Here is a 14,073-nt window from a genome sequence, read left to right as displayed (position 1 = left end):
GGACGCAGGAGAATCTCCATGGGACAGGACGCAGGAGAATCTCCATGGGACAGGACAGGACGCAGGAGAATCTCCATGGGACAGGACGCAGGAGAATCTCCATGGGACAGGACAGGACGCAGGAGAATCTCCATGGGACAGGACAGGACGCAGGAGAATCTCCATGGGACAGGACAGGACGCAGGAGAATCTCCATGGGACAGGACGGGACACAGGAGAATCTTCATGGGACAAGACAAGACGCAGGAGAATCTCCATGGGACAGGACAGGACGCAGGAGAATCTCCATGGGACAGGACGCAGGAGAATCTCCATGGGACAGGACGCAGGAGAATCTCCATGGGACAGGACAGGACGCAGGAGAATCTCCATGGGACAGGACGCAGGAGAATCTCCATGGGACAGGACAGGACGCAGGAGAATCTCCATGGGACAGGACAGGACAGGACGCAGGAGAATCTCCATGGGACAGGACAGGACGCAGGAGAATCTCCATGGGACAGGACAGGACGCAGGAGAATCTCGATGGGACAGGACAGGACGCAGGAGAATCTCCATGGGACAGGACGCAGGAGAATCTCCATGGGACAGGACGCAAGAGAATCTCCATGGGACAGGACAGGACGCAGGAGAATCTCCATGGGACAGGACAGGACGCAGGAGAATCTCCATGGGACAGGACAGGACAGGACACAGGAGAATCTCCATGGGACAGGACAGGACAGGACGCAGGAGAATCTCCATGGGACAGGACAGGGCGCAGGAGAATCTCCATGGGACAGGACAGGACGCAGGAGAATCTCCATGGGACAGGACAGGACGCAGGAGAATCTCCATGGGACAGGACAGGACGCAGGAGAATCTCCATGGGACAGGACAGGACGCAGGAGAATCTCCATGGGACAGGACAGGACGCAGGAGAATCTCCATGGGACAGGACAGGACAGGACGCAGGAGAATCTCCATGGGACAGGACAGGACACAGGAGAATCTCCATGGGACAGGACAGGACGCAGGAGAATCTCCATGGGACAGGACAGGACGCAGGAGAATCTCCATGGGACAGGACAGGACGCAGGAGAATCTCCATGGGACAGGACAGGACGCAGGAGAATCTCCGCTCCCCTTTGAATCGTAAACCACCAATAACCTTAGTACAAATTAAAGTTTAAAAGAATAATTGCGTTTTTTTTATTATTTTTTTGGCCATAGCGTCCTCACACACCTTACAACAAGCAATGCTAAAATACTATACTGCACCAGCAACCACACTACTCCCATCATCTGACCGATGTATCTAACCTCTCTTAGACACTCTCCATTACTACTTCTCACAGCCCACATATGATGAACCCGTGAGCACCCAATCTACCCCCCCCCCTTCCCATCCCGCCCGCCCTGCCCCATGGGACCGGTCACAGCCCTCCAGGGACACCAATGGCCGGCTACCTGATTACCTTTTAAACTACTTGTGGGAATGATTCCTTCTGTGGTTCCCCCATAACCCCCGGACACAATACTCGTCTCATTGAGGTTGGGACCCGATACCATGACCTGCTGCAGATCCTACAGACAAAAAGGGAAGACAAGATTAGTGCATGGTGACATCCCTACACCGTAGTCACCATATCTGCGGGGTCACACACACATCCCTACACCGTAGTCACCATTTCTGCGGGGTCACACACACATCCCTACACTGTAGTCACCATATCTGCGGGGTCACACACATCACTACACTGTAGTCACCATATCTGTGGGGTCACACACATCACTACACTGTAGTCACCATATCTGCGGGGTCACACACATCACTACACTGTAGTCACCATATCTGCGGGGTCACACACATCACTACACTGTAGTCACCATATCTGCGGGGTCACACACACATCACTACACTGTAGTCACTATATCTGCGGGGTCACACACATCACTACACTGTAGTCACTATATCTGCGGGGTCACACACATCACTACACTGTAGTCATCATAAATGTGGGGTCACACACACATCCCTACACTGTAGTTACCATATCTGCGGGGTCACACACACATCACTACACTGTAGTCACCATATCTGTGGGGTCACACACATCACTACACTGTAGTCACCATATCTGCGGGGTCACACACATCCCTACACTGTAGTCACCATATCTGTGGGGTCACACACATCACTACACTGTAGTCACTATATCTGCGGGGTCACACACATCACTACACTGTAGTCACCATATCTGCGGGGTCACACACACATCACTACACCGTAGTGACCATATCTGTGGGGTCACACACATCACTACACTTTAGTCACCATATCTGCGGGGTCACACACACATCACTACACCGTAGTGACCATATCTGTGGGGTCACACACATCACTACACTTTAGTCACCATATCTGCGGGGTCACACACACACACATCACTACACTTTAGTCACCATATCTGCGGGGTCACACACACACACATCACTACACTGTAGTCACCATATCTGCGGGGTCACACACACATCACTACACTGTAGTCACCATATCTGTGGGGTCACACACATCACTACACTGTAGTCACCATATCTGCGGGGTCACACACACATCACTACGCTGTATTCACCATATCTGCGGGGTCACACACATCACTACACTGTAGTCACCATATCTGTGGGGTCACACACATCCCTACACTGTAGTCACCATATCTGCGGGGTCACACACACATCCCTACACTGTAGTCACCATATCTGCGGGGTCACACACACATCCCTACACTGTAGTCACCATATCTGCGGGGTCACACACACATCCCTACACTGTAGTCACCATATCTGCGGGGTCACACACATCACTACACTGTAGTCACCATATCTGCGGGGTCACACACACATCCCTACACTGTAGTCACCATATCTGTGGGGTCACACACATCCCTACACTGTAGTCACCATATCTGTGGGGTCACACACATCCCTACACCGTAGTCACCATATCTGTGGGGTCACACACATCACTACACTGTAGTCACCATATCTGCGGGGTCACACACACATCCCTACACTGTAGTCACCATATCTGCGGGGTCACACACACATCACTACGCTGTATTCACCATATCTGCGGGGTCACACACATCACTACACTGTAGTCACCATATCTGCGGGGTCACACACATCACTACACTGTAGTCACCATATCTGCGGGGTCACACACATCACTACACCGTAGTCACCATATCTGTGGGGTCACACATCCCTACACTGTAGTCACTATATCTGCGGGGTCACACACACATCCCTACACTGTAGTCACTATATCTGCGGGGTCACACACACATCCCTACACTATAGTCACCATATCTGTGGGGTCACACACATCACTACACTGTAGTCACCATATCTGTGGGGTTCACACACACATCCCTACACTGTAGTCACCATATCTGCGGGGTCACACACACATCACTACACTGTAGTCACCATATCTGTGGGGTCACACACATCACTACACCGTAGTCACCATATCTGCGGGGTCACACACACATCCCTACACTGTAGTCACCATATCTGTGGGGTCACACACACATCCCTACACTGTAGTCACTATATCTGCGGGGTCACACACATCACTACACTGTAGTCACCATATCTGTGGGGTTCACACACACATCCCTACACTGTAGTCACCATATCTGCGGGGTCACACACATCACTACACCGTAGTCACCATATCTGCGGGGTCACACACACATCACTACACCGTAGTCACCATATCTGTGGGGTCACACACACATCCCTACACTGTAGTCACTATATCTGCGGGGTCACACACATCACTACACTGTAGTCACCATATCTGCGGGGTCACACACACATCCCTACACTGTAGTCACCATATCTGTGGGGTCACACACACATCAGTACACTGTAGTCACCATATCTGCGGGGTCACACACACATCACTACACCGTAGTCACTATATCTGTGGGGTCACACACATCCCTACACTGTAGTCACCATATCTGCGGGGTCACACACATCACTACACCGTAGTGACCATATCTGTGGGGTCACACACACATCACTACACTGTAGTCACCATATCTGTGGGGTCACACACATCACTACACCGTAGTCACTATATCTGCGGGGTCACACACACATCACTACACTGTAGTCACCATATCTGTGGGGTCACACACACATCACTACACTGTAGTCACCATATCTGCGGGGTCACACACACATCCCTACACTGTAGTCACCATATCTGCGGGGTCACACACACATCCCTACACTGTAGTCACCATATCTGCGGGGTCACACACACATCCCTACACTATAGTCACCATATCTGTGGGGTCACACACATCCCTACACTGTAGTCACCATATCTGCGGGGTCACACATCCCTACACTATAGTCACCATATCTGTGGGGTCACACACACATCACTACACTGTAGTCACCATATCTGTGGGGTCACACACATCCCTACACTGTAGTCACCATATCTGTGGGGTCACACACATCCCTACACTGTAGTCACCATATCTGCGGGGTCACACACACATCCCTACACTGTAGTCACCATATCTGCGGGGTCACACACACATCCCTACACTGTAGTCACCATTTCTGCGGGGTCACACATCACTACACTGTAGTCACCATATCTGTGGGGTCACACAGATCACTACACTGTAGTCACCATATCTGCGGGGTCACACACACATCCCTACACTGTAGTCACCATATCTGTGGGGTCACACACATCACTACACTGTAGTCACCATATCTGCGGGGTCACACATCACTACACTGTAGTCACCATATCTGAGGGGTCACACACATCCCTACACTGTAGTCACCATATCTGTGGGGTCACACACATCACTACACCGTAGTGACCATATCTGCGGGGTCACACATCACTACACTGTAGTCACCATATCTGAGGGGTCACACACATCCCTACACTGTAGTCACCATATCTGTGGGGTCACACACACATCCCTACACTGTAGTCACCATATCTGTGGGGTCACACACACATCACTACACTGTAGTCACCATATCTGTGGGGTCACACACATCACTACACCGTAGTCACCATATCTGTGGGGTCACACACACATCCCTACACTGTAGTCACCATATCTGCGGGGTCACACACACATCACTACACTGTAGTCACCATATCTGTGGGGTCACACACATCACTACACTGTAGTCACCATATCTGTGGGGTCACACACACACATCACTACACAGTAGTCACTATATCTGCGGGGTCACACACACATCACTACACTGTAGTCACTATATCTGCGGGGTCACACACACATCCCTACACTGTAGTCACTATATCTGCGGGGTCACACACACATCCCTACACTGTAGTCACCATATCTGTGGGGTCACACACACATCACTACACTGTAGTTACCATATCTGGGGGTCACACACATCCCTACACTGTAGTCACCATATCTGCGGGGTCACACACACATCACTACACTGTAGTCACCATATCTGCGGGGTCACACACACATCCCTACACTGTAGTTACCATATCTGCGGGGTCACAGATCAGTACACTATAGTCACTATATCTGCGGGGTCACACACATCACTACACTGTAGTCACCATATCTGCGGGGTCACACACACATCCCTACACTGTAGTCACCATATCTGTGGGGTCACAGATCAGTACACTATAGTCACTATATCTGCGGGGTCACAGATCAGTACACTGTAGTCACCATATGTAGTCAGTACAGAGGCTGCCATCATTACCTGCTCTAGACTCTCATCTTCATTGATGGTCCCTGACACTCCATTACTGCTGATGGGAATCTCCATGGTGGCCGCTTTACTCATTATTCCTTCAGACATCTTGATCCTGAAATAAGAGTCAAACAGAAGAACGTCAGAGACCACGAACACATAAAACAGATGGAGACATGGGTAATGGCCTCTCATAGACCTCCCATGTCCATCCACCATCATACACCATGAGAAAGGACGGGAGACAGTAAGAGATCATGGGTAATGGCCTCTCATAGACCTCCCATGTCCATCCACCATCATACACCATGAGAAAGGACGGGAGACAGTAAGAGATCATGGGTAATGGCCTCTCATAGACCTCCCATGTCCATCCACCAGCATATACCATGAGAGAGAGGACGGGAGACAGTGAGGGATCATGGGTAATGGCTCTCATAGACCTCCCATGTCCATCCACCAGCACAGACCATGAGAGAGGACGGGAGACAGTGAGGGATCATGGGTAATGCCTCTCATAGACCTCCCACGTCCATCCACCATCATACACCATGAGAGAGAGGACAGGAGACAGTGAGGGATCATGGGTAATGCCTCTCATAGACCTCCCATGTCCATCCACCAGCATATACCATGAGAGGACGGGAGACAGTGAGGGATCATGGGTAATGCCTCTCATAGACCTCCCACGTCCATCCACCAGCATATACCATGAGAGAGAGGACGGGAGACAGTGAGGGATCATGGGTAATGCCTCTCATAGACCTCCCATGTCCATCCACCAGCATACACCATGAGAGAGAGGACGGGAGACAGTGAGGGATCATGGGTAATGGCCTCTCATAGACCTCCCATGTCCATCCACCAGCATACACCATGAGAGAGGACGGGAGACAGTGAGGGATCATGGGTAATGCCTCTCATAGACCTCCCATGTCCATCCACCAGCACAGACCATGAGAGAGAGGACGGGAGACAGTGAGGGATCATGGGTAATGGCCTCTCATAGACCTCCCACGTCCATCCACCAGCACAGACCATGAGAGAGGACAGGAGACAGTGAGGGATCATGGGTAATGCCTCTCATAGACCTCCCATGTCCATCCACCAGCACAGACCATGAGAGAGAGGACGGGAGACAGTGAGGGATCATGGGTAATGGCCTCTCATAGACCTCCCATGTCCATCCACCAGCATACACCATGAGAGAGGACAGGAGACAGTGAGGGATCATGGGTAATGGCTCTCATAGACCTCCCATGTCCATCCACCAGCACAGACCATGAGAGAGAGGACGGGAGACAGTGAGGGATCATGGGTAATGGCCTCTCATAGACCTCCCATGTCCATCCACCAGCATACACCATGAGAGAGGACAGGAGACAGTGAGGGATCATGGGTAATGGCTCTCATAGACCTCCCATGTCCATCCACCAGCACAGACCATGAGAGAGAGGACGGGAGACAGTGAGGGATCATGGGTAATGGCTCTCATAGACCTCCCATGTCCATCCACCAGCATACACCATGAGAGAGGACAGGAGACAGTGAGGGATCATGGGTAATGCCTCTCATAGACCTCCCATGTCCATCCACCAGCACAGACCATGAGAGAGGACAGGAGACAGTGAGGGATCATGGGTAATGGCCTCTCATAGACCTCCCATGTCCATCCACCATCATACACCATGAGAGAGGACAGGAGACAGTGAGGGATCATGGGTAATGCCTCTCATAGACCACCTATGTCCTCTAACCTATGGAGGTGAAGAAGCAGAGTTCAGGTATCCCCGACCCACCTGTGACGTCTGTGAGGAGCAGCACTGCCAGACACTCACCCCTCATAGAGCTCATTACATCACATGTCTACATATAGGAGGATACAAGGAGTATATACAGGAGAGTATTATGGTAACAGGCTACCACACCAGTTCCTCCCCCAGTCTTTTATACAGCCTGTGTATAATGTATATGGGGGAGTACAGCCTGTGTATAATGTATATGGAGGAGTACAGCCTGTGTATAATGTATATGGGGGAGTACAGCCTGTGTATAATGTATATGGGGGAGTACAGCCTGTGTATAATGTATATGGAGGAGTACAGCCTGTGTATAATGTATATGGAGGAGTACAGCCTGTGTATAATGTATATGGAGGAGTACAGCCTGTGTATAATGTATATGGAGGAGTACAGCCTGTGTATAATGTATATGGAGGAGTACAGCCTGTGTATAATGTATATCAGGAGGAGTACAGCCTGTGTATAATGTATATGGAGGAGTACAGCCTGTGTATAATGTATATGGGGGAGTACAGCCTGTGTATAATGTATATGGAGGAGTACAGCCTGTGTATAATGTATATGGAGGAGTACAGCCTGTGTATAATGTATATGGGGGAGTACAGCCTGTGTATAATGTATATGGGGGAGTACAGCCTGTGTATAATGTATATGGAGGAGTACAGCCTGTGTATAATGTATATGGAGGAGTACAGCCTGTGTATAATGTATATGGAGGAGTACAGCCTGTGTATAATGTATATCAGAGGGAGTACAGCCTGTGTATAATGTATATCAGAGGGAGTACAGCCTGTGTATAATGTATATCAGAGGGAGTACAGCCTGTGTATAATGTATATGGAGGAGTACAGCCTGTGTATAATGTATATCAGAGGGAGTACAGCCTGTGTATAATGTATATCAGAGGGAGTACAGCCTGTGTATAATGTATATCAGAGGGAGTACAGCCTGTGTATAATGTATATGGGGGAGTACAGCCTGTGTATAATGTATATGGGGGAGTACAGCCTGTGTATAATGTATATGGAGGAGTACAGCCTGTGTATAATGTATATCAGAGGGAGTACAGCCTGTGTATAATGTATATCAGAGGGAGTACAGCCTGTGTATAATGTATATCAGAGGGAGTACAGCCTGTGTATAATGTATATGGAGGAGTACAGCCTGTGTATAATGTATATGGAGGAGTACAGCCTGTGTATAATGTATATGGGGGAGTACAGCCTGTGTATAATGTATATGGGGGAGTACAGCCTGTGTATAATGTATATGGGGGAGTACAGCCTGTGTATAATGTATATGGGGGAGTACAGCCTGTGTATAATGTATATGGGGGAGTACAGCCTGTGTGTAATGTATATGGGGGAGTACAGCCTGTGTGTAATGTATATGGAGGAGTACAGCCTGTGTGTAATGTATATGGGGGAGTACAGCCTGTGTATAATGTATATGGAGGAGTACAGCCTGTGTATAATGTATATGGAGGAGTACAGCCTGTGTATAATGTATATGGAGGAGTACAGCCTGTGTATAATGTATATGGGGGAGTACAGCCTGTGTATAATGTATATGGAGGAGTACAGCCTGTGTATAATGTATATCAGGAGGAGTACAGCCTGTGTATAATGTATATGGAGGAGTACAGCCTGTGTATAATGTATATGGGGGAGTACAGCCTGTGTATAATGTATATCAGGGGGAGTATTGTAAAGGTGTGTGTATTAGGGAAGATATCAGTGTATTAGGGAAGATATCTGTGTATTAGGGAAGATATCAGTGTATTAGGGAAGATATCAGTGTATTAGGGAAGATATCAGTGTATTAGGGAAGATATCAGTGTATTAGGGAAGATATCAGTGTATTAGGGAAGATATCTGTGTATTAGGGAAGATATCTGTGTATTAGGGAAGATATCAGTGTATTAGGGAAGATATCAGTGTATTAGGGAAGATATCAGTGTATTAGGGAAGATATCTGTGTATTAGGGAAGATATCTGTGTATTAGGGAAGATATCAGTGTATTAGGGAAGATATCAGTGTATTAGGGAAGATATCAGTGTATTAGGGAAGATATCTGTGTATTAGGGAAGATATCAGTGTATTAGGGAAGATATCAGTGTATTAGGGAAGATATCAGTGTATTAGGGAAGATATCTGTGTATTAGGGAAGATATCAGTGTATTAGGGAAGATATCAGTGTATTAGGGAAGATATCAGTGTATTAGGGAAGATATCAGTGTATTAGGGAAGATATCAGTGTATTAGGGAAGATATCTGTGTATTAGGGAAGATATCAGTGTATTAGGGAAGATATCAGTGTATTAGGGAAGATATCAGTGTATTAGGGAAGATATCAGTGTATTAGGGAAGATATCAGTGTATTAGGGAAGATATCAGTGTATTAGGGAAGATATCTGTGTATTAGGGAAGATATCAGTGTATTAGGGAAGATATCTGTGTATTAGGGAAGATATCAGTGTATTAGGGAAGATATCTGTGTATTAGGGAAGATACCAGTGTATTAGGGAAGATACCAGTGTATTAGGGAAGATATCAGTGTATTAGGGAAGATACCAGTGTATTAGGGAAGATATCAGTGTATTAGGGAAGATATCTGTGTATTAGGGAAGATATCTGTGTATTAGGGAAGATATCTGTGTATTAGGGAAGATATCTGTGTATTAGGGAAGATATCTGTGTATTAGGGAAGATATCTGTGTATTAGGGAAGATATCAGTGTATTAGGGAAGATATCAGTGTATTAGGGAAGATATCAGTGTATTAGGGAAGATATCTGTGTATTAGGGAAGATATCTGTGTATTAGGGAAGATATCAGTGTATTAGGGAAGATATCAGTGTATTAGGGAAGATATCAGTGTATTAGGGAAGATATCTGTGTATTAGGGAAGATATCAGTGTATTAGGGAAGATATCAGTGTATTAGGGAAGATATCAGTGTATTAGGGAAGATATCTGTGTATTAGGGAAGATATCAGTGTATTAGGGAAGATATCAGTGTATTAGGGAAGATATCAGTGTATTAGGGAAGATATCAGTGTATTAGGGAAGATATCAGTGTATTAGGGAAGATATCAGTGTATTAGGGAAGATATCAGTGTATTAGGGAAGATATCAGTGTATTAGGGAAGATATCAGTGTATTAGGGAAGATATCAGTGTATTAGGGAAGATATCAGTGTATTAGGGAAGATATCAGTGTATTAGGGAAGATATCAGTGTATTAGGGAAGATATCTGTGTATTAGGGAAGATATCAGTGTATTAGGGAAGATATCTGTGTATTAGGGAAGATATCAGTGTATTAGGGAAGATATCTGTGTATTAGGGAAGATATCAGTGTATTAGGGAAGATACCAGTGTATTAGGGAAGATATCAGTGTATTAGGGAAGATACCAGTGTATTAGGGAAGATATCAGTGTATTAGGGAAGATATCAGTGTATTAGGGAAGATATCTGTGTATTAGGGAAGATATCTGTGTATTAGGGAAGATATCTGTGTATTAGGGAAGATATCTGTGTATTAGGGAAGATATCTGTGTATTAGGGAAGATATCAGTGTATTAGGGAAGATATCTGTGTATTAGGGAAGATATCTGTGTATTAGGGAAGATATCAGTGTATTAGGGAAGATATCTGTGTATTAGGGAAGATATCTGTGTATTAGGGAAGATATCAGTGTATTAGGGAAGATATCTGTGTATTAGGGAAGATATCAGTGTATTAGGGAAGATATCTGTGTATTAGGGAAGATATCTGTGTATTAGGGAAGATATCAGTGTATTAGGGAAGATATCAGTGTATTAGGGAAGATATCTGTGTATTAGGGAAGATATCTGTGTATTAGGGAAGATATCTGTGTATTAGGGAAGATATCAGTGTATTAGGGAAGATATCAGTGTATTAGGGAAGATATCAGTGTATTAGGGAAGATATCTGTGTATTAGGGAAGATATCTGTGTATTAGGAGGTGAATGAAAGGTCTGCTAGAGGAGGAAGGAATCTGTGGATAATAACTTTCCAGGATGTAAGAAGTGGCCGAGCCGGTTATACAGTACACAGAGGAGGAGGAGAGCGGATACAGGTGACTGTGTAGGAATGTAGCCGGCTGTAAACACTCTAATCAATAACCAGACCAAGCACCAGGAGCCCCCACCTGTCCACACACACGATACCACCATACACACACACACACACACACGATACCAGCATACACACACACACAATACTACCATACACACACGATACCACCATACACACACACACGATACCAGCATACACACACACACAATACTACCATACACACACACACACACACTATACTACCATACACACACACACACAATACTACCATACACACACACACACACAATACTACCATACACACACACACACACAATACTACCATACACACACACACACAATACTACCATACACACACACACACACAATACTACCATACACACACACACACACACACAATACTACCACACACACACACACACACAATACCACCGTACACACACACACACAATACTACCACACACACGATACCACCATACACACACACACACACACACACGATACTACCATACACACACACAATACTACCATACACACACACACACGATACTACCACACACACACACAATACTACCATACACACACACGATACTACCATACGCACACACACACACGATACCACCGTACACACACACACACAATACCACCATATACACACACGATACCACCGTACACACAGATACCACCATACACACACAATACCACTATACACACACACACGATACTACCATACACACACACACACGATACCAGCATACACACACAATACTACCATACACACACACACAATACTACCATACACACACACACAATACTACCATACACACACACACACACACACACACAATACTACCATACACACACACACACACAATACCACCGTACACACACACACACACAATACTACCACACACACACGATACCACCGTACACACACACACACGATACCACCGTACACACACACACACGATACCACCGTACACACACACACACGATACTACCATACACACACACACAATACTACCATACACACACACGATACTACCACAAACACACAATACTACCATACACACACACGATACTACCATACGCACACACACACGATACCACCGTACACACACACACACACACACAATACCACCATATACACACACACACACAATACCACCGTACACACAGATACCACCATACACACACGATACCACCATAAACACACAATACCACCATACACACACAATACCACCATACACACTACACACACAATACCACCATACACACACAATACCACCATACACACACAATACCACCATACACACTACACACACGATACCACCGTACACACACACACACACACACACACACACAATACCACCATATACACACACACACACACACACACAATACCACCGTACACACAGATACCACCATACACACACGATACCACCATACACACACACACACACACACACAATACCACCACACACACGATACCACCATACACACACACACACACACACAATACCATCATAAACACACACACGATACTACCATACACACACACGATACCACTATACACACACACACACACACACACAATACCACCACACACACACGATACCACCGTACACACACGATACCACCATACACACACGATACCACCATACACACACGATACCACCACACACACACGATACCAGCATACACACACACACAATACTACCATACACACACACACACACAATACTACCATACACACACACACAATACTACCATACACACACACACACACACACACACACAATACTACCATACACACACACACACACACAATACTACCATACACACACACACACACAATACTACCATACACACACACACACAATACTACCATACACACACACACACACAATACCACCGTACACACACACACACACAATCACGATACTACCATACACACACACAATACTACCATACACACACACGATACTACCACACACACACACACACAATACTACCATACACACACACGATACTACCATACGCACACACACACGATACCACCGTACACACACACACAATACCACCATATACACACACACACGATACCACCGTACACACAGATACCACCATACACACACAATACCACTATACACACACACACACGATACTACCATACACACACACACACGATACCAGCATACACACACAATACTACCATACACACACACAATACTTCCATACACACACACACAATACTACCATACACACACACACACACACACAATACTACCATACACACACACACACAATACCACCGTACACACACACACACACAATACTACCACACACACACGATACCACCGTACACACACACACACGATAC

The 14,073-nt window shown here is 46.4% G+C and overlaps 1 protein-coding gene across 3 annotated transcripts in view; it reads right to left on the bottom strand.

The window, feature by feature from the left end:
* ARFIP2 (ARF interacting protein 2) overlaps positions 1-14,073 on the bottom strand; it is a 103,032-nt gene that overhangs the window by 61,734 nt on the left and 27,225 nt on the right. For all 3 annotated transcript variants that reach the window (XM_069969293.1, XM_069969295.1, XM_069969294.1), the window contains exons 2-3: positions 5,797-5,902; positions 1,458-1,566 (exon numbers count right to left, since the gene is read on the bottom strand). In XM_069969293.1, the coding sequence (XP_069825394.1) occupies positions 1,458-1,566; positions 5,797-5,895 (208 nt within the window). In that variant the 5' untranslated portion in view covers positions 5,896-5,902. The remainder of the gene's footprint in view (positions 1-1,457; positions 1,567-5,796; positions 5,903-14,073) is intronic.

The sequence above is a fragment of the Dendropsophus ebraccatus genome, chromosome 5 (assembly GCF_027789765.1).
Source record: "Dendropsophus ebraccatus isolate aDenEbr1 chromosome 5, aDenEbr1.pat, whole genome shotgun sequence".
In the NCBI taxonomy this organism is placed as follows: domain Eukaryota; kingdom Metazoa; phylum Chordata; class Amphibia; order Anura; family Hylidae; genus Dendropsophus; species Dendropsophus ebraccatus.
This window is presented reverse-complemented; position numbering and strand designations above follow the sequence as displayed.